Source organism: Drosophila navojoa, chromosome 5 (assembly GCF_054131105.1).
Source record: "Drosophila navojoa isolate 15081-1374.11 chromosome 5, UAZ_NAV_1.0, whole genome shotgun sequence".
Classification (NCBI taxonomy): domain Eukaryota; kingdom Metazoa; phylum Arthropoda; class Insecta; order Diptera; family Drosophilidae; genus Drosophila; species Drosophila navojoa.
This window is the reverse complement of record NC_142893.1, coordinates 4,863,387-4,883,241: the sequence shown is the minus strand read 5'-3', so window position 1 is coordinate 4,883,241 and position 19,855 is coordinate 4,863,387. Positions and strand designations below refer to the sequence as shown.

The window sequence follows — 19,855 nt, the reverse complement described above, 5'->3', positions numbered from 1 at the left end:
GCAATGTGTTCGATAATCGCATTAGTTTCCGAGAGTTGCCGATCGTCGCTCTCTCTCTTTCACACTCTCTCGATTTCTCACTGGCTCTCTTTCGCATTTTCCTCTCTTGACATCTGGCTACTATTTACCATAGACCCAATTGTGGAGTGCACCACTTTGGAGCTTCGTTCGGCTCTTCGGCTGGGTCAGACCGCCCGGCTGTCTGTTTGTTTACTTGTTTATTTGTTTGTTTGGCTTCCGACATCGCTGAGGCTTTGGTATACAAACACACACGAACGCGCGCACACACACACACACACACATGCACACACTCTCATAAATTGACTTTTGATTTTGGCTTTTTTTGCTTTTGCTTTTCGTGTTTGTTTACTGTGTTTTTGTTTCCACTGTGGTGCTCAGTGGTGCTCAGCGGTGCTCTGTGCTCGGCATCAGCACCAGCGCCAACGCCAGCGCCAGCACTAGCACCAGCCTCGGCCTCAGTTTCAGTTTCAGTTTCTGAGTTTTTGAGTTTTAGTTCGCTCGTGACCGTCTACGCTCGCAGTTCTCAACATTCTGCTTGGGAGTGAAAAATTCAAATAAATATTGCCCAGCTTTAGTCTAGGCCAACTGTTGCACGTGCCGCTAATCAGCTCAGATTTGTTTACAATAATTGCTTTGAATTTTCCGTAACACATTGTCGATTATTTGCAACCATGGGCTGCGCTACGGGCACCATAAAATACTCATTGTTTCTCTTCAACGCCTTATGGGCGGTAAGTTGTGTACATTTTTGAAAAGTTTTCGAAGCGAAACATGTGGCGCGTATTCAGAATTAGAGGCTAGGCAAATGCATGCCATATATTGGCAAATATGTTTCGCAAAGGAAAAAACCTTTTGTGGCTTTACCTAAAGGCTAGATGATATCATCTTGTATATGCGTGCTAGTTCACAGACTATTATTATTGTTGGTCTAAAAGAGACACATACATGCATGATTTCTAGCGCTCAGCCGAGCGTCGATGTGTATGCGTGTGTGCGAGTGAGTTGTGTCTATTGTCTGTGGCTCTTTTTTTGCATTCCTTGAGCCGCTTCGGAAAGCTTCTTTGTTAACAAGCACTCAGCGACAACGACGACGTCATGCCTTCAGATTTAGTATAATAATTAAAAAGACATACAAAATAGAAACCGGATTAGAAAACGAAGCAAAAGAAGCACCGACATCAACACCTGGCGATGAAAGCGGCCAACGATTTTTGTTTAGCCTCTCAAATGCGACCAATTTGTCGTTGTACAAAATATGCTCTCATATTTAATGACATCAGCTTAAATACTTTATTATCTCATGCACACGATGATGTAAAGCCTGAATCTCAATAATAATTAGTGTTGTATACAAACTTAAAGCTTTGAACTGGGGGGCGTTTAACTATGCGCCAATGAGTCACTTATGATTCACTTAGCTTTTATCTTTCATAATTATTTTGTTACTATATTTTCCTTTTCAATTATGTTTCCCATTACCAGATACTTGGCATATTGGTCATAGTATTTGGCTGCCTGGGCTGGGGTGCCATGCCACAGCAATATGCCATCGGCATAATTGTGCTCGGCGGCATTATCTTGCTGATATCAATGTTTGGCTGCTTTGGGGCCATCAGGGAATCGTCGCGCATGCTCTGGACCGTAAGTGCTCAATAGATATACATGTGACATATAATAGATATTTATATTAATATATTTTCGCTTTATTTCCCACCAGTATGTTTCTCTGCTGCTAGTGCTGCTCGTGCTGATAGGCGTCTTCATCTTCTTCAATACGCGCGATGTATTCAAAAAGTATGCCATTAAGACGGTTGAGGATCATTGGCAGCAGGAGTTGACTAGGCCGGGGAGCATGGATCTGATACAAAAGACCGTAAGTGCTTGATTTTGTTGCTAGTGCTTGACAATTTATGTGCCGAATTCATTTCTCGCAGTACTCGTGCTGTGGACGCTATGGAGCTGCTGATTATATTCCCATCGGTCGTAGAAATAATACAGTGCCGTCTAGTTGTTGCAAGTTCAACAATTGCCTGAATCCATTGAACGTCTATCCAGATGGCTGTCTGGCCAAAGTGGAGCTCGCCTTCGCCGATGAGGCGAGCACAACGCGATACTGTGAATGGGGCCTGCTGGGCTTCGATGTAAGTGCTTCAGCCGCCCCTCCCCCCCTCTTTGTGCGCGTTGAGTATAATAATTTCGTCTTCTTTCAGCTGGTTATACTCGGATTGGCCATCATTCTTGCCATACACTATTCGAATCGCAGACGCCGCTATAACTACTAATCGTATCTGATTAGCTATAGTAGTCAATCGAATCGTACTCGTAGTACCTCAAGTATAAGCGTCACCAATGTACCTTCTTCATCAGCTTTGCGCCATGTGTTCACTTGCCAAGCAACCCAATGAATAAAATATTAACTAAACTCGAATAAACAAATTCACTTGATTTCATTTTCAACATATCAAGCAACGTCCAAGCGCTTCCAATCAATTAGGCAAACCAATCGAAACGTGGGGGTAAAAAGCCAAAGAGAGAAAAAAAAAACCAAAAATAATCAAATAAAAGAAAATCATGAAGCTCTCCAATGCCGACACGCTTGATGGAGTTTTCATGCCAAGTAGCGGGAAAACAGCTGGCATGGCTTTATTCCCAAATGACAGTAAATACGACAAATGAGTTAGAAAGGGAGAGCGTTGGGGAAGGGGAGAGAGTGAGGGAATGACGTTTTGTGACTTATTGAATCATGATATCTGTTTGGAGCAAATGAGCGGAGGTTTCTAATCAGATTTGCGGTCATATTGACATACCTACGAGTATATACTTATAAACATGTACAGATGCATGTATACATGTGTAAATGTATATACATACATTCATTTCTAAATACTCATATACATATGTACATATCCACATATCTATACATCATTCGCCTTTGAACATTAGCCACTTGTAATAATTCATATAATATATAAGAGCTTTACTTAAACATTTCTTATTGTTTTCATTATTACTTATCAACAACTGGACATCTAGCAAGAGGTAATTGACTTGAGTATAGCTTTCTCTCTCACTCGTCTAGTTCCTCTCGTTTCCTTCTGGATAACTTTTTCCGCCCGCTCTACACTACTCTGTACTCTGTGTATAACTACCTCCGACTATTTTACTTTGCTAGATTTTACCATCTGGATAAATACCCTGGAATAATCACCTCTGCTCTACTCCCACCGGATAACAACTCTTGAGTACTCGACTCTATCTGACTCGCTCTGCCGACTATTCCACCTAGTATGCTCAATCTGGATAACTAATTCCGATGCCAGTACTCTACTCCATCTGGATAACTACCTCCAACTATTCTACTCCCTCTGGATAATGGTAGAGCTCTTTAGCTTACGAAGCTCTACTTAAGTAGAATGCCCAAAAGAATGCTGCATGAAACGAAGCAAAACGGGTTGCTCTATACGTATATATTGTTATACTTGATAAACTGATTGAATGAGTGCTTGAGAGTGACGTCACAGCAATCAGTGCTCATCTGCGCGAGCGCATTGACGCTCTCTCTTCACATTCATGCGGGCCTGCTGCTGCTGCGCATGTGTGTGTGTGTGTGAGTGTGTGGGTGTGCAAAGCATTTTAAATGTGGAAAATAACGAACATTTTTATTCGTGTTCAGTTTGCAAGCAAACGCTGAACGCGACAGACGGATTTCAAACAAAATATATACTAAACAAAACAAAAAGAGGAGAATTTATTTTGCTGTTTCGAAAATAAACAAGCGCGCTTTGTTGATTTCGAAGTCAAGAGGTTAAGAAAGTTTGTGTGCTGTGATATGTGAAACAATGAGAACAATTTCATATGCTAATGGGCGCTGGGCTAATTAAGTGCAATCAGCAATTGGAATAAACACAAAGAGAAATCACAAAATCAGAAATCATTTTTAATTTTTATGTTTTCCTAAAGTTCATATTGTGCATTAAAAATATACTCTTTATGCTCTAAAATATTCTAGAATAATAATAGTGTTGCGTTATTTTAACGATATTTTATTTTTAATTTTCAGCCTGTCAAACTTAAATCTTTAAAAATGGGCTGTGCCACGACCAGCGTAAAGATTACCTCAATCGTGCTGAATGCCATTTTGGCGGTAAGATTTTATTTTATTTCATTTTATATTTTTAAACATATGTATATATAACTGAGAAAATTATGCAAATATACGGATACAGACACAGACGCATCTGTATGAAACGTAATTTATGTACACCTCAATGACATTTATTAGTTCACTGCATTCGATGCATTCGAATTTGAATCAGAAAAGGAAATAAGCCACTTGCAGGCATGATGTCATGTGCAGGCAGAACGAAAGCGAAATGAAATCAGTTTTGGTCAAACATTTGTTAGAATATATACACATATTGTAGCACTACATATATCTATTATTTACTCAGAGCAGCAGTTCTGCAAGATGCTCGCCTGCACGAAAATTCCCGTGCACATGGCCTCAATGCTGTCGCTGAGCCACTTATATCTGGCCGTGTTGTATTTTTAATACATATTTTGTCATTTGTCAGTTTCACACACTTTAGCCACGTCGTCGACAGGTCTTTGGCCAACACACACACACACACACACAGCGCCTCCTTCCTGCTGCCTAGCCAACCCCTTGTTGTTACCATGGCTAGTACTGTTTACACTTGCAGCTTTTGTTTTGTTTTGAAGTCGAGGATTGTGTGCTGGCGGAAAATGTATGTAGACGCCTGTTTGCCACAATTGCACCACAATTTCTTACTGGCTGGTGCTGGATGATGTCATGGCCCACTACTTATTTGTAGTTTGACCTATTTACAGCGTTATCCGAATCCAGGCTGGCTCAGTTCTCAACCCCCCCAATTGGATTACGGGGTGTGTTTCGCACAAACAACAACAACAACAACAACAACAGCCCTCAAATGATATTGATAGAAAAGTAAAAGGGAGCAGCAACTGTCGATGATTAGATACTCGATTGAAATTTTAAATAAGTGTATTCTTAGTCAAGAAATATTGCTTACATATACCCACTTGATATTGTGTATATGATATACATGTATTCACTATAAATTAATCAAGCCACCAATTACTACAGAGCACAAAATAAAGCAGTAGCTGCAGAAGATGAAATACCCTTTAGCAATTATTTATTTAAGGGGCAGCCAAGTTCACCAAATTAGTCAAGAGAAATATTTATGATTTACCGAACGTTCTATTCATATATTTGAATATACCCAAGTGCATTTTATTTGAATGTTTATTGCAATTATATGCACTTTCTGCTTGGCTATATGAACTTTCAGCTATCTACCTTAATGTCTATCGTAACAATATTTTAATATCCTCTCTCAAATAGGGTATACAAATCACTCGAGTGTCGCGCTTTGCGGTTCTATGTTACACATATATGGCATCTCTATCTCTATATATATAATTTAGAAAAACCACAATTAAAGTGCTGCAGCGTTTCGATTTCGATTCATTTCGTATGCACTTGGACCTTGTCATCATAATATATATGTGTATATACAATATATACATTTATCTCATATATTGTATATTATCATGCAAATGACTCGTGAGAATTTCCAGTTAAATTTCCGTTTGTCTTACAGTTCCTGGCAGTGGGCGCTATTGGCTGGATCGCGGTTCATGCAGATACGGAGAGCGAGGAATTCGTTATCGCCGCCTACGTGGCCTGTGCGATTATTTTGCTGTTCGCCTTTCTGGGCATATTTGCGGCAGTACGCGAATCGGTTTGCTTGACCGCAACGGTAGGTTATTGAACCGGCTAATTAGCAGGAGAGAGAGGGAGAGAGTGAGGAAGAGTGAGTAACTTGCTTTGTTCGTTTTCAGAGCGCCGTCTTCTTGCTGCTGCTGGCCATACCGCAAATTGTGAGCACCATAATGTTTGTGCATCAGTTCGAGGTGAAGAGCGCCCAGACCACAGTGGAGCTGGCCTGGCAGGCCAACAACATGGACGGACTGCAGCAGAAGTACGAGTGCTGCGGCAAGAGCAGCGCCCAAGACTATGTCCATCTGCGCCAATTGATACCGCCCAGCTGCTATATCGACCTGGATCAGAAGCCGGAGCATCTCTATGTCGAGGGCTGCATCGAGAAGCTGCAGAGTCGCTACGAAAACGACAAGCTACGCTTCATTATTGTCTCCTGGGTGCTCGTGGCCTTTGAGGTAACTATCGATCCCGATTTCCAATATAAATTTCTAATTGAATTTTCTAATGACTGTGTGAACTGTTTGTCCATGCCCCATCTGCAGTTGCTGTGCTTTGTTATAGCCGTTTTCCTGGCCATCAGTTTCCGCAACAAGCAGCGCCGCTTGCAATTTTAATGGCCAACTGTAGCCGAATGACTAGTACAAAAACGGGGCTAAACTCCAGCCACGCCCACTGGGCCAAAGGATAATTAAGTATTTGATTTGTGCTCTGGCTATTCGAGCATAAATATTTACCAAAAATATAATAATAATAATAATAATTATATATGCCTAAAATTCATAAGCTTAAAATTTTACTACAACTGCTGCAACCTAAGCTAAGTAATTAAATCAATTTTATTTATTTATAATTTAATTTAATTATTGAAAAACAAAGCAAATAAAACTATATATGTATGTGTTCTACAAAGATCGAGTATTTCTATGGAATGATATAAAAAGTAATTGGGTTTGTAATAAATTATTTCAATCTGGCGAATATCACTAATTAAAATGGCATCAAGTTTCATTAACATTTTTCCACACATTTTCTTTTATTGCTCGTTTTTTTTTTTTTTTATTCCATTCCCATTCTCCAGTGAAATTCCTATGCGCAAAAAGCCTAGAGGTTTGTTATGAATGGTAAAAATAGAGCGACGTCACATTTTCATGGCCAAAATGAAGCAAGAAATACGATAGAAAATATGCGCTGGCAGAGGCAGACAACTTGTTGCTCATCCGCATGCCTCAAACCATATGTAAAACTATATATTTGTATATGAGCATTTAAATATATATATATACTATATATACATATATAACTGTACGCATTTGTCGTATTTATGTTTTGGTTTCTGCTTTTTGGCATGCGCCTTGGCCAAAAGCGAGGGCTGGCTAATTGATAAACAAGGCATGTGACTCAGGGAATGCCAAAATGATTGAACTTTCTGTCAATTAAAAAATAACTATGGATAGTTTGCATTTTTTTCCACTCAAATATATGCAGAGAAATGCTGAATGGAATAGGCTGAAATTTATAATTTTTTTAAATATTTAATTATTTTTATGGAAATACCCTAGTAATTATCATTGCGGTAGGAAAGATTTACAGCTTTAGTTTTTCTTTTTGCTCGACCGATATACTAGTTTACGACTCACACGATAGAAAGCTGAATCAAAGCCCGGGTCTATAGTGGCAACTACATAGCAGATGATGGCCAGGGCCAAAGCCATTGACAGGGAGAACCACAAAACAATGTTGAATATGATCGGAAAATCGCGAGGTGGAAGCTTTTTAAATGGATTTGTATTATTGCCCGACTTCGTAATACGTCCGGATAGGTCTGTGATCATCTCCCTATCTGTAGTCTGCACAAAGAGCAGCGATTTGGTAGTGAGCCTGGCCGCACTCAATAGACGAAAAATAGCTTGATTGATGATATTTTTGGCCTCTAGGAGCAGACTGTATTTGCTGATCTTGACAATGCTCTGCAATGAGATGCGTATGACGATCACCTGCGATGGCTGCAACAGGTGAGTCAAGTTCTCACTGATGGCCTCCATATAGCCAATCTCCTGAAGGAACTGACGATGCGTCTCATACTCCGCAGGCCTGAAGTGCTGTATGGACTTTGCTATGGGCACAGTGTCATTGCCAAAGTAATGAATATACTTGGCTACACCGAGAGTATGGTTAGTGAAATTTACATCATATACGCTCCTTGGATCAAGTTCGCCAATGAAATTGTCAATGGAGTTCAGAGAATCCGAATACAATAGATCATAAGCCTTCAAGGTTTCCAATGGCTCCAGCATATAAATACCTTGGATATGCACCAGTATTATTGATGTGGAGTCCAAGTCAAAGGGATTCGCAATGGCCAAACCGCTCCAATGACTGCTGCCACTCGCAGTATGCCCTTGAGTGGCCAGCAGCACTTCGCTCAAGTAAAAGCTATCGAGTTGATCCCCGCCAATCCATTTCACTGATGGAGGAGTGTGCAAGACTCTGAGCTCACCATCCGCTCGTATGCGAGCAGTGAACAGGAAAAGAGTTAGAAAAGTAAATAACATTTTTAGTATTTTAATTATAAGTTTTCCCATTTGAAAAAGTTTAGATAGAGACTGCTTGGCCTTTGACTGACACAAGTGAAAGCCTACTACTCTGTTTACTTCAATATTATGGATGTCCTTTGCCTTATCAACGTATCGCATAGCTTTTGTGCTGCGCAATTTATCAATGAATGTTTATGTATATATGTGCATATATGTGTATTATATATATGTATTATATATATAGGACAAAAGCTCCTTTTCAGTGGGCGAAAGCTTTTGTCGGCATCGTCGTGACATCATACCACCCACAAATGTTATGACCGACCGCCGAGACACACACATACACAAGCACATTAGTGGCACAACAAGTAATATGGTTACAGATTAAGTGTATTTGGCTAAGAGATACTCTACGTTAAACATGAATAGATAAGTAAAGCTATAAAGCAAAATATCTAAAATTCAAATGAAATTATTAAAATATTCCTCATTATTATTATTATTTTTTTTTTTTATTATATGAAAATTAAATATAATTCAAATTTAACAAACGCATTAACCTTTTATATTATTTTTTTTTAAATTTAATTTTTTTTGTATACAGATTTGAGTTAATAAAAAATGATTGCGAAAAAAAAAAACAAATTACAGGGTATTGCAAGCACAACACAATGCGAGGTAGCACTTGAACGTTGATTTCTTGGTAGAAGCCACCAATAGCAAAAAAGCTAGCTGAATGTCAGACCGTCGTTTCGCCTTATTGTCTGGGCTGGTGGCCTTTTTTCGTTTTTGGAGGGGGCGCCACAATTTCAAAAATTAAATGCGCGTCGCTTAGTCGCAATTCAACCTGTATGGCTAAAGGGCTGGAGCTGGAGCGTGTTTATTATTTGTATTAGAAGCAGAAGCAGAAGCAGAAGCAGAAGCTCTGAAGGAAATTGAACGCACTATCGATTGATTTTCGTTTTGTGAACATGGCCAGTCGCGAGGGTTGTCTGAAGGTCCTGCTCATTGTTTTAAATGTGCTATTAACGGTGCGTATACGTAATATTTATATGCTCTGTGTCCGCATTAACTGGCCAGTTAATTTTCAGCTAGTTGGCATCGCCTTCATTGCGTTCTCCGTTTATGAGCTGAACAACGTTTCGGCGGGCACATTTCAGCACGTCGCGATTGTGGTGCAAATCTTTGTGGGCACGTTTGTGGTGCTGAGCTCGTTTCTGGGTTGTTTCGCTGGCGCACGGCTCTCCCTGAGCCTCATTTGGAGTGTGAGTGGCGAGCACTGGCTATCGAATATCACCTAATCATACTTTCTTCTGGCAGTTCGTCAGCTGCATGCTGATATTGATTGGCTTGCAGGTCTATATAATTGTCGCAGCGCACGTCACGGACTACGTGGAACGATCCCGCACAGATTTTCAGGCTCTATGGGCGGATCAGCGTCGCAGCAAGGAGCGCATTGCCTTTATCGAGCAGAAGGTGAGCTGCACTAGAGAAGTTCGGGTAATCAATTCTTTATCCTTTCCTTTGACAGTACACATGTTGCGGCCAGAGCGGGCCACAGGACTACATCCTGCAAGGTGTTGGCTTTCCGCTCAGCTGTTACGAGAACAAGGAGAGATTGCAGAGTAAGCTCCGTGGTAATGGCTGCTTGGACGCTGTGCAATCACATGCCACTGATAATCTCATCTACGGGCTGATCAGCAAATGGCTGCTCTTCGTGCTAGAGGCAAGTTGACCTTAACATCAATTCGGTTGAATAATTTATGGCCAGCTTAGAAGGGTTAAGAATAGATTTTATAAAAAATATAAATATTTTGTATATGCAAAAATTTATTACTCTTAGCAAGAGTATGTTGGCTAGAGAATATGTCAAGTAGATCATTAAGCATGGTTGGGGAAAGTATTCTATATTCTATTTTATCATAGACATTTTTATATGATATATGTATATTAGGATGCTCTGCTCCTCCTCCGGCAGACTCTCATTTTCATTTCATTTTCTTGACTCTTTAAATTTGTTAGTGTATTGAATATTCTCCACATGCAAGTGAAGGCCTCTCGCTCGAATCTTAAATCATTTTACCTTCTGTCTTCCATCTTTCTTTTCCAGCTTGGCGCTTTGGGCGCAGCCACCCACTTGGGCATCACCGTGCGCAATAAACAGCGACGCGAACGTTTTTGAAAAGGTTTCCCAATTGGCCATTAGCTCATAGTGCAGTTGAAAACTTAAACGTAGCATCCTTAAGTGTTGGCATTTTACAATATACAAATATCGTGCGAAACGAAATGAAACGAAACTCAATTGATACGATACAATTAAATGGTCTATAAATTTGTATATTGTGTTTTCTTTTCTTTGCTATCTCGAATAGTTGTTGTTGTTGTTGTTGTGCTGTATATTCCAAAAACTACTTATAGATAGAGATAGCATAGCTGAGTAGATGCGTCCAAGTAGACAGATATATAGCCTGCCTATAAAGACGCATATAAAAATACATGGGAAACTTGCGAACGTCTCTCGGCGGGACTTGGGCGGGACAGCTGCTGGGGATGTGTCTCTTGAGTAACGACCAAAATGAAAAAGAAAAAAAAAAAAAATTAAAGCAAAAAAAGAAAAACCGACCGTACGGTCGACCACTCAACGCTTTTGTAAACATTTCGCATTTCTTCTTCCAACTGAACGAGTTGAGTTCTCGTGGCAGCCGAAAAGGCCTTAACAGAAGCGCGCGCGTCTTCGTGCGGATTGGAGATTCAACATACAGCGGGACGACGGCCTTAAAACAATTATTTGAAAACATATAGAAAAGTACCGAGAAATAAATAAAGAGAGAGCATATTTTAGCATATATTTCAAAAAGAATTTTAGTTACCGTTGCCAGCAATGCCCACGCTGCAGGTGTGTCTGCAATGGACGGCCGTGGTGTTCAATACATTTACTTTGGTGAGTCCTCTGATTTTCCTTAAATTAATACGTTTTTAGCAATTATTCTCCACATATTAATGGAAACATATGTATGTGTAGGACTGATAGCTAGGCTGACATATGTAGGCTCATTAGCATCCATACAAATTGTTCTCAAGTTTTACCATTAACAAGTAGTTTGCCGCTTGACGCACACTGCGTATGAGTAATACGCTCGTTAGGCGACACAGTGCGTATGAAGCTGGACAGCTATATATAGAAGCTATATATAATTAAGCTCATTTAGTTAACAATCACTTTACTTTTAATTATTGCTTATACAAGTATATATGCATATATTTAGCCTTTATATACAGCCAATTTGGCAGCAAACAAATCTCCTGCTTCCATTGCGCCCAGACAAGTTGTCACTTTACTTATTTTTAATTATTGCTACATTTTTCGCACTTGGTATATCTGTGTGCGAGAGCTGATGAGTGCGTATGTGTGTGTGTGTGACTGTGTCTCGCTGGGCATTTAAAAATAAAGCCCCCAGTAATTCCATGCGTTAAAATTTGCTTTCATTTTGGCCTGACAAAAAGACAGCCAACATTTTCATTGTATTTGCTCATTAATTTTTTGGCTTGCTTTTGATTTTTGTATTTGTGTTTTTTTCTTTTATTATTATTTTATGATGCGTTATTAATTCACATGATTTTTATTTTGATCGTTAATTTCCTCTCTTGTGTTCTTAGATAATTGGCAGCCTGGCCGCCTTAGCCGGCGTCTACGAACTGCTCTACAAGCTGGAAGAGGGCTCTGCCACGCACATTGACTTCGAGAAGATCAGGCAGCTGACCCTGGCTGGTACCCTCATCCTGGCTGCAGTGATCGGCTGCTCGGGCGCTTTTCTCGGCTCCATCAAGGTGCTGGTGGTGGTGCGTACATGTGATAGATGAATTTCAAGTGAACGGAATTAATATATTTATTGTACTCAGCACTTGGTTTTGTTGGTGTGCTTGATTGGCGCACACATTTATCAACTGATGCACTACAACGAGGCCAGACACGTGAACACCACGGAGGAGTTTGTCATGGGCATTTGGCTGAAGGAGCTGTCGCATTCCGGTGCTATGCATCAGCTGGAGCAGAGGGTAAGAAGCATGCGCATATCAAGAAGTTTGAGAATTCTAATAATTGTGTTCCTCCAGTATGAATGCTGCGGCAACAAGGGCTTCTCCGATTATACGAGCACCATGCGTGCGCCTCAGAGCTGTTTCCATACCGTCGACGGGGTGCATGCGCTCTATCCCTATACAGAGGGTTGCATGTCAGCCGTGAAGCGTGCTCATCTCTCAATCTATCGCTTTGAGAAGTGGGTGCACAGTGGACTCATTGGCTATGAGGTGAGCTTTGCATAGTATAAATTGAAGCTAATTCTCTCTAATATGTATTTCTCTCTTGCAGATTATCGGCATTATTTTGGGCATTACGCTGTGTTGTCAGCTAACCAACAAACCGCGTCGCTACACCTACTAGAACTTTTGAATTTTTTTTATAATACAATAAACGACTTATTTGATATGATGTCGAAGCTCAAGCATTGTCCAGCAGCTGGGTACGGGAGCCCACATGATTGGCGCGCGGCTCGCGGCGCACACCTGGCGGCACCTGCTGTCGTGCCAGTCGCTCGCGCTGTCTCAGCTTATAAAGCAGCCCGCTCAACACAATCGTCTGCACCAGTATGAAAATCTGTGGGTATTCAAGTAATCTGTTATTGTCATGAAGGTCAGTGAACTGGTCGCTGCGACTGGGCTTTACCTCAAGGCCAACGATGCACCACATGAAGAGCTTATCGCGCTGCTCGATGCGGCTGCGGCCATGCTTCAATGTCGCTTGACAGCCGTGTGTAAAGAGCAGCTCATCGCTGCCAGGCTGATAACAACTTTTGGGTATGGGCAAATGCATAGCCTTGTAGTCGCTGGCATTATTGTAGCCGCAGCAATGATGCTGCTGCTCATACTGCTGCATAAGCCCCGGTTGCTTCTCCAACTCGTGCCAGACCGTTGTCAGCTCCAGCTGCTGCGCGGTGTTTTTATAGCGACTGTGCGGCTGATAGTTGTGCAGCTGCAAATACTCCAGTCCGAGCACGATCAAAATGAAGCCGGTAAACTGAAAGGTGAGCCAGATTAGCATATATTATTCCGGTCTAGGCATAAATCATTCCAACTCACAATTATGTTCACACTAAGCAAATCACTGACCAGGCCATAGCAGCCAAACATAATTATGGTGCAGATCGTAGCCCCGAGCACCAGGCTCTCCACAAAGTACGTGTGCTCCGGCGTGTTTGGTTGCGCCATCTGCAGACCCAATCCACCGGCAGCCATTACGCCAATGGCCAGCAGCTAAAAGAGAATAATTAATTAATAATTTATAGCCAACAGATGCAAAGTGCAAGCTTACCATATACAGCAAATTGGACAAGAGTCCAGTGTACTTAATTGTGGTGTAGCAGCAGATCATCTTGCGAACGTCGAATGCGAGTGCGACTGCGGCAATCTGCAGCAGTTGCTTTCATTTTAAAGCAGATGCAGAGGGCTCTTAATCTATGTTGACTATATACATATACCGTTATAATATAAAAGGTGAAGATAGCACACAGCGACAACTTCTACGTTATTTTTCGCTTTTATTTAAGTGTTATATAAAATGTAAAGTATTTGTTACTATTTTTTGTTTGTTTGTTTTTGTTTTGTCTAGTGTCGCCTTAAAATTTCCTAAAAATTTGCACTTAATAAATATGACATAGAATTGCATAGAGTACCAATAAAGTTGGAGAAAAGCTCCCAGGCAAACACTCAAAACAATTCAAGTGGGCGTGTCCCGGTGTACAAATACACGAACAGGTGATTGTGTTCGTCTGTGTGAGTGTGTGTCGGGGCGGGTCGTTAAACAATTTCAATAAATATCACATTGTGTTAGATCGCTGGCAGGGGATTAATTTCGTTTGAATATACAAATAAATGCAGCTTCACATGCGCCACGGCAGCGGTATGAGTCCCCATTTCTGTGTTATATCCTTGAAGTTACACTCCATGCTGAGCACCACCTTCTCCACCTTCTGTGTGCGCGTGTTCGTCGCCGATTTGAGCGTAAGGCATAGATTCGTCTCACGATGCGAAATTTGTTGGGTCTGTAAAGGGAGGGAGAGTGAACACAGATTAGATTGTAATTAATTGAGAATCTGTCCGCCTGATTACTCACATCCATGTCATAGGTCCAATGTTGACTTGGATCGCCAATGCACTGCGTCAGCATCACATTGGAGCTCGTTGCATTCCGATTTTTCAACAGCTTGAATGCTCCGTTTTTGGGCGGGCGATAAGTGAGGCAAACATTATCATTTGTCATTATCTGACCCTTGGGCGTTATGACGAACATGTCCATTGTTTGTGCGTGCGATGAGCAATCGCCCACCGTCACCGGCTGCAGCGAGGTGCGCGGTGCATCGTCATGCAGGGGACGCAGGCACTTGTCGCGCTCCAAGTCAATCAGCGACATAAATTCCTCGGCCTTGCTCTCGATCTCCTCAAAGGCGCGCTTCCATTCGCGCGACAGCGCTCTTCCCGGCAAGTTCTTCATGTGATTACTGTACGCCTGAGCGCACTCTGTCTCGCCATCCAGCCATATAATCTTGCCAAAGAAACGATCCGGCGCGGGAAAGAAGTGCTCTGGCCATATGTTCTCGAGGTACCAGGAAAACGGCTTGCAGTGCAGTTTTTCGCGTAATGCCAAGCGCTCCGTAACATTCACCTTGTCCTTGGCGCTCAACGAGAGGCCGGCCGTATAGAGCATGACAAAGTATTGCCAGTCGTCCATCCAGACAGTGGCAGCGCGTGCCAGATTCGAGGTGAGAACCTCGCTCATGCCGCCAGGGAAGGTGTACGGTGTGCTGCTCCGGAATACGTGACCGACGTGGGAGCAGGGGCTGATCTCGATGCGTCCGCCGCACTGCCAAATGCGAAACGACATCTCCACGTTCTCGCCTCCCCAGATGCGCATGTCCCTGTCATATGCGCCCATTTCGTAAAAGTAATTGCGATCGATGGCAAACAGTCCACCAGCCATGCCCGGCGTGGCTATTGGCGCCGTGCTGTCTTTGTTTTCCTTTGCGATGGCTTGTCGTGTCTTGCGATCGGAGGAGAACCACCGGAAGCTCAGTTGCCAATTGAAAGCGCCCCAATGGTTCTCAAAGGTCTTCGTATAGCTAAAGTTATCATCCGATATGATGTCGATAACGGGGCAAATGACAACGTTGCGGGATTCCTTAATTCGAGCCAGCAGCGGTTCTAGCCAGCCACGCGAGCATTCGCAGTGTGCATCCAAAAAGGTGAGCACATCGCCACGCGCATGCTGGGCGCCCATTAGGCGAGCGGGCACCAAGCCGCTGCGCTCCTTCATGCGATACAAGCGCGTGGGCACCTTTAGCACTTCGATATACGCCTCGAGCTGACGCTTCAAAAAGGCTGCAAGAATAAAACGTAGGTGCTTAGCTTTGTAACGACTTCAATGAGTCATCGGCTACTTACAGCGATCGCTGGCATCGTCCACTAAAATAATTTCCTTAAGCAGATGTCGCGGCGAACGATTTATGACGCTCGTTATGGTGCGCAGCAGTACAGACCAGGCCTCGTTGTGGAAGACAATGATGACGGAAGTGGTGGGCATGTTCTGAGTGTAGCGCTTCTCCCGACATCTAGAATGGTTGAGAGACATATATATATTTAATATATATATTTAATATATATAGTTGATAGTGAAAAGTTTCCACTCTTTACTCACTCATTCGTTCTGTAGTCCTTAAGCGTTCTATTTAGTGGTATACGATCGCTGGCCAATAAATTAAAGCTATTCAGCTTGAAGAAGCGCTGCATACGAAAGCGATCTCGCAATGGAATTATTACGGGTCGGCCATCGGCGCCCTCGCCCTGTTTAGGTTCGAACTGGTTAATGTTGTAATCATCTGCAAATGTATAGTCATTGAACATTTAAGTTGCTTTTATCTATACTAGTTGTTTTTGGTATTGGTGTTGATGTTGATGTGATTGTGTATTGTGTCATTGATGTGGTTTATTAACCTGCAGTCATATTGCTGAAGATGTCTCCCTTGCCAATATAGTGAGCCACAATGTTTTTGTACGGCCACAGTGAGCGTCGTTTTGGCGGCGGTTTTGGATGACTTCGCACGTTGATTGGATCGGATAGAGATAAATAAAAATATAAATAAATAAGAAACAGAAAAAAAAAAAACAAACAAACAATAGATGACAATGGCAATGTCGGGCAGTTAACAATACAAGTGGAAATGCAAAATAGCTACGGAAAAAAAAAATTGAAAGCAAGGCTGGAAATGGAGATGAAGATGAAGTCGACTCAACCCACTCGAGTGAAACAACAGCCACTTGCAACATCACCTAAGCAGCTAAGCTGCCAAGCAGCTGAGAAGTAGTCAACTAGTCAGATCGTCGGTTCGGCAGACAGTCAGCTAATTTGGTAGTCAGAGAGTCAGCCAGTCAGTTAAGCAGCTATTAAAGTTTGCAACCGGTAATACACTCAGTTCGTCTGCAATTCAGCCAGATTGATTGCCAATCGGGTGGTCAGTCCCTTAGCCAGTCAGCTCGGCTGCCATTCGGGAAGTTCGTTCTTTTGTTAACTAGTCAGCCATTCAGTCAGTCTAACAGTCAGCTATTCAGCCATTCAGTCAGTCAGCTGGTCGGCTAGTCGTTCAGTCAGTCAGCCAGTTAGTCAGTTAGTCACCCAACTGTATTTGCTTTGAAGGAAATTATGCAATAGCACTGCACCGTAATGATGTTTTAGAGTTTGTAATCCAAGTCTGCTTGCAACTTCGTGGCAAAAATTTGTGCAAATTTCACTATTCGCATAGTTGAACAATGGAAGACAATGGAAATCATTCAATTTGGGGCTCACTCACCGCGGCTCTACTTCAGTGTTTTGTATACTTGACACATATAAATTTATGCTAATTGCAAACATAAAGAATGCAAAAAACAACAAAAACAGGTAGAGAAGCCAAAGCTTCTTTAGCTGCTGGAATCGCAGACCCATTTTGACGTGTATGGCTAAGCGTTATTTATTTTCGTTTTCTACTCGGAACAGAGCTGTCCGTCTGCACGGTGTTGTTGCCTTCAGCTACGTAGTGCTAATGACCGGCAACAGTAACCGAACCTCTCTCTCTGGGCTATACAAATTGATCACTTCTTTATATTTTGCTTATGCTGTGAAGTTGTCCGCTGCGAGCGTCGAACTTGGCCGCGACCAATGCACTGTATACACCTTATACTACACTATGCGCGGCGTGCGTGAGTGTGTATTAATTGACGACGCGTTATGAATACATGCTGGTCGAATGCTGGAAACTCCGCTTTTAAAGCGGAAAACTAGTTAAGCTCACTGCTAATATTTTTATTGTGTTGATATTTGTAAACAACATATCGATAGCGCGAGCGATAGTTTGTGGCGGTCGGTTAATATATTAACGCATAGGTGGCAACGCTATGTCGCGCTGCTTATATTGAAACATTGAGACGAACATTTATTAATACAATTGAAATATATTACCACCACAGTTGCTGCTTTATATTTATTAACATTTTAACATCATTAACATCATTTTTTTTATTGTCTACAGAACTTTATGCATGTGTAAAAATAACAATTTAACTTACTAGTTGCTTAAAAACACAACAGGTGGCGCTCATTTCAGTTTCTTTAGTTTTTAAACAGAAACACTTCGCGATGTTTAAGGTTATATACAAAACAATAAGTACCATTTCTATACAACTTTGAATACTGTTTAAATTGTTAACCAATTGTTTTTGTTTTTTTTTTTTAACTAACGGTAGGGACGTCTGCGTTCCGCATTCTGTAATGTAATGGCAAACAGTCCGGCAGCCATGGCAGTTAATAACTGCAATTTGAAATAGTTAATCAAGTACGTAGAATGATTAGATAGATAAACTTACTTCGAGGCCCACAACAGACCAATCACTAATGCGCTCATATCGAGTGCCTTTGATATAAGCAGCGGCCAGTCGTTGGTTACAGCCCACCGTATATAAATCCGTAGCAATGCTTGAGTTCTGATTCAAGTAACAGCTAGCGGGTACGCGTAATCTGCTATTGGCATAGTCCAGAGGGCCCGATTTGCCGCAACAGTGATACTAGAAGAAACAAATAGTAAGTAAATTGAAATAACACAAATTCAGTTCGTCTTACCTTGATTTCGTAGTAGGACATGCTGTCATTGCTGTACAGCTGCTGCTGCCAGGCATTGTAGATGGTTTCATTGGCCAACAAATCAAAGTTGATTGGTTGTGCGAATATAACGGTAATTTGTGCACATATTAATGCCAACAAAATTGCAACATACTATAAAAATGAAATAATAATAATTATTATTTATAGGCACACTCAAATAGATGTAATACTCACAATCCAATTGAGACGAATGTCCTCACGCAGTGCCGCAATGCAGCCAAAGATGGTGCTGCCGAAGACCAGTATACCCAACACTATGCCCAATATGCAGGGTATGCGAATGGCCACACTGTGCGGGAACACTGCTAGGGCATACGAGCAAGCCGCTATAGACAGTGCGCTAAAAACCTGATAGAAACATATATCATCTATCTGCCCAACTGATAACTCTTGCTATATTAGCTCAATACTCACACAACAAAGAAAATCCAAGACGAACGATGAGATTTTTAGCGTTTTCGTACCGCAACTCATTTTTGTTATATTTCGTGTGCGAGTATTCGTACAAGTTTAACTAAACTGAGCACGAGGAAAATGTACAAGGAACCATAATCAAACAAAAAACGCCAATGTTATTATTTTGCTGTGTCCATTTTTGTAGCTTAGAAACGTTCGCAGATAAGGCAAATAACATTCAGAAGCTCCATAGCTCTAGCTGATAAGGCGATAACAGAGTGATAACAGCTGTGCATAATTTATCGCTCGAATATATATGATTGGGTAGATCGTACGTATAGCTGTAACAAATTGATATTTTTCAGCCAATCCAATCAACTAATAATTAACTCGCATGTTTGATATGCACTCCTGAAATGCCGAGCTGCAAAATACAACTAAATTAGACAATTACATATGGAGATATATGTATGTACATATGTATGTATAAATATACATATTAATTTGAGTTTGTGAGTAAGTCAACATTGTCATCATTTAATATCAGTTGGTATCGCGGATTGTATGTGTGTGTGTGTGTGTGTGTGTGTGCGGCATTAGCATGCACTGTTATCAGCAAATTAGTTTAGAGAACGCTCAGTCTATGGCTCACGGTCATGCGACAAACTAGGGACAGACCGGAATGTGTATTACCCTAACTCTTGAGAGTATTTTAGTGTATTTTTTCCATTTTGTTCCATCTCTACTTTTATACCCTGAACGCATTGAAAATGGAAAATCATTTTACTTTAACATGCTTTATTCGGGTTTTTTATTTATTTTTTATATTTTTGTGTGTAATTATTTTTTTTGTTTTCTATATATTTTATTGATACAAAATAATGTTTACTT

The 19,855-nt window shown here is 41.4% G+C and overlaps 8 protein-coding genes across 10 annotated transcripts; 4 read left to right on the top strand and 4 right to left on the bottom strand.

Annotated features, from left to right (window-relative positions):
* The first annotated feature begins 485 nt into the window (after positions 1-485).
* On the top strand, positions 486-2,457 carry Tsp42El (Tetraspanin 42El). Its single transcript, XM_018103700.3, has 5 exons — positions 486-752; positions 1,504-1,662; positions 1,739-1,894; positions 1,956-2,162; positions 2,232-2,457. Exons 1-5 carry the CDS (start codon positions 693-695, stop codon positions 2,301-2,303), a joined length of 654 nt encoding a protein of 217 aa, XP_017959189.1. The 5' UTR covers positions 486-692; the 3' UTR covers positions 2,304-2,457.
* A 1,212-nt stretch (positions 2,458-3,669) lies between these two features.
* Positions 3,670-6,700, top strand: lbm (late bloomer). Its single transcript, XM_018103701.3, has 5 exons — positions 3,670-3,825; positions 4,082-4,165; positions 5,670-5,828; positions 5,911-6,246; positions 6,334-6,700. The coding sequence occupies exons 2-5, from the start codon at positions 4,106-4,108 to the stop codon at positions 6,403-6,405; spliced, it is 627 nt and encodes a 208-aa protein (XP_017959190.1). The 5' UTR covers positions 3,670-3,825; positions 4,082-4,105; the 3' UTR covers positions 6,406-6,700.
* A 655-nt stretch (positions 6,701-7,355) lies between these two features.
* On the bottom strand, positions 7,356-8,382 carry LOC108652691 (ATPase H(+)-transporting accessory protein 2). The gene has a single exon (XM_018102884.2). The coding sequence runs from the start codon at positions 8,371-8,373 to the stop codon at positions 7,384-7,386; it is 990 nt and encodes a 329-aa protein (XP_017958373.2). The 5' UTR covers positions 8,374-8,382; the 3' UTR covers positions 7,356-7,383.
* Positions 8,383-9,031: 649 nt separating this feature from the next.
* On the top strand, positions 9,032-10,663 carry Tsp42En (Tetraspanin 42En). The gene is made up of 5 exons (XM_018103697.3): positions 9,032-9,356; positions 9,417-9,590; positions 9,646-9,801; positions 9,857-10,051; positions 10,436-10,663. Exons 1-5 carry the CDS (start codon positions 9,297-9,299, stop codon positions 10,505-10,507), a joined length of 657 nt encoding a protein of 218 aa, XP_017959186.1. The 5' UTR covers positions 9,032-9,296; the 3' UTR covers positions 10,508-10,663.
* Positions 10,664-10,805: 142 nt separating this feature from the next.
* Positions 10,806-12,814, top strand: Tsp42Eo (Tetraspanin 42Eo). Of its 2 annotated transcripts, none has more exons than XM_018103692.3 (5): positions 10,806-11,266; positions 11,983-12,165; positions 12,226-12,381; positions 12,439-12,633; positions 12,695-12,814. In XM_018103692.3, the coding sequence occupies exons 1-5, from the start codon at positions 11,207-11,209 to the stop codon at positions 12,764-12,766; spliced, it is 666 nt and encodes a 221-aa protein (XP_017959181.1). In that variant the 5' UTR covers positions 10,806-11,206; the 3' UTR covers positions 12,767-12,814. The 2 variants fall into 2 exon arrangements, with proteins under 2 accessions (XP_017959181.1, XP_089116954.1); XM_089260828.1 differs by lacking the exon at positions 10,806-11,266 and adding an exon at positions 11,829-11,847.
* Tsp42Ep (Tetraspanin 42Ep) lies at positions 12,655-13,891 on the bottom strand. The gene is made up of 4 exons (XM_018103672.2): positions 13,694-13,891; positions 13,462-13,635; positions 13,049-13,399; positions 12,655-12,979 (listed from the first exon to the last, which is right to left on the bottom strand). Exons 1-4 carry the CDS (start codon positions 13,751-13,753, stop codon positions 12,824-12,826), a joined length of 741 nt encoding a protein of 246 aa, XP_017959161.1. The 5' UTR covers positions 13,754-13,891; the 3' UTR covers positions 12,655-12,823.
* An 8-nt stretch (positions 13,892-13,899) lies between these two features.
* Positions 13,900-17,768, bottom strand: Pgant3 (Polypeptide N-Acetylgalactosaminyltransferase 3). Of its 2 annotated transcripts, XM_018103640.3 has the most exons (6): positions 17,223-17,768; positions 16,369-16,469; positions 16,073-16,253; positions 15,820-15,986; positions 14,495-15,756; positions 13,900-14,423 (listed from the first exon to the last, which is right to left on the bottom strand). In XM_018103640.3, the coding sequence occupies exons 1-6, from the start codon at positions 17,354-17,356 to the stop codon at positions 14,262-14,264; spliced, it is 2,007 nt and encodes a 668-aa protein (XP_017959129.1). In that variant the 5' UTR covers positions 17,357-17,768; the 3' UTR covers positions 13,900-14,261. The 2 variants fall into 2 exon arrangements, with proteins under 2 accessions (XP_017959129.1, XP_089116953.1); XM_089260827.1 differs by lacking the exon at positions 16,369-16,469 and having other exon boundaries at positions 17,223-17,363.
* Positions 17,769-17,979: 211 nt separating this feature from the next.
* Tsp42Eq (Tetraspanin 42Eq) lies at positions 17,980-19,401 on the bottom strand. The gene is made up of 5 exons (XM_018103695.3): positions 18,983-19,401; positions 18,743-18,916; positions 18,527-18,679; positions 18,274-18,471; positions 17,980-18,218 (listed from the first exon to the last, which is right to left on the bottom strand). The coding sequence occupies exons 1-5, from the start codon at positions 19,040-19,042 to the stop codon at positions 18,144-18,146; spliced, it is 660 nt and encodes a 219-aa protein (XP_017959184.1). The 5' UTR covers positions 19,043-19,401; the 3' UTR covers positions 17,980-18,143.
* Positions 19,402-19,855: the final 454 nt, after the last annotated feature.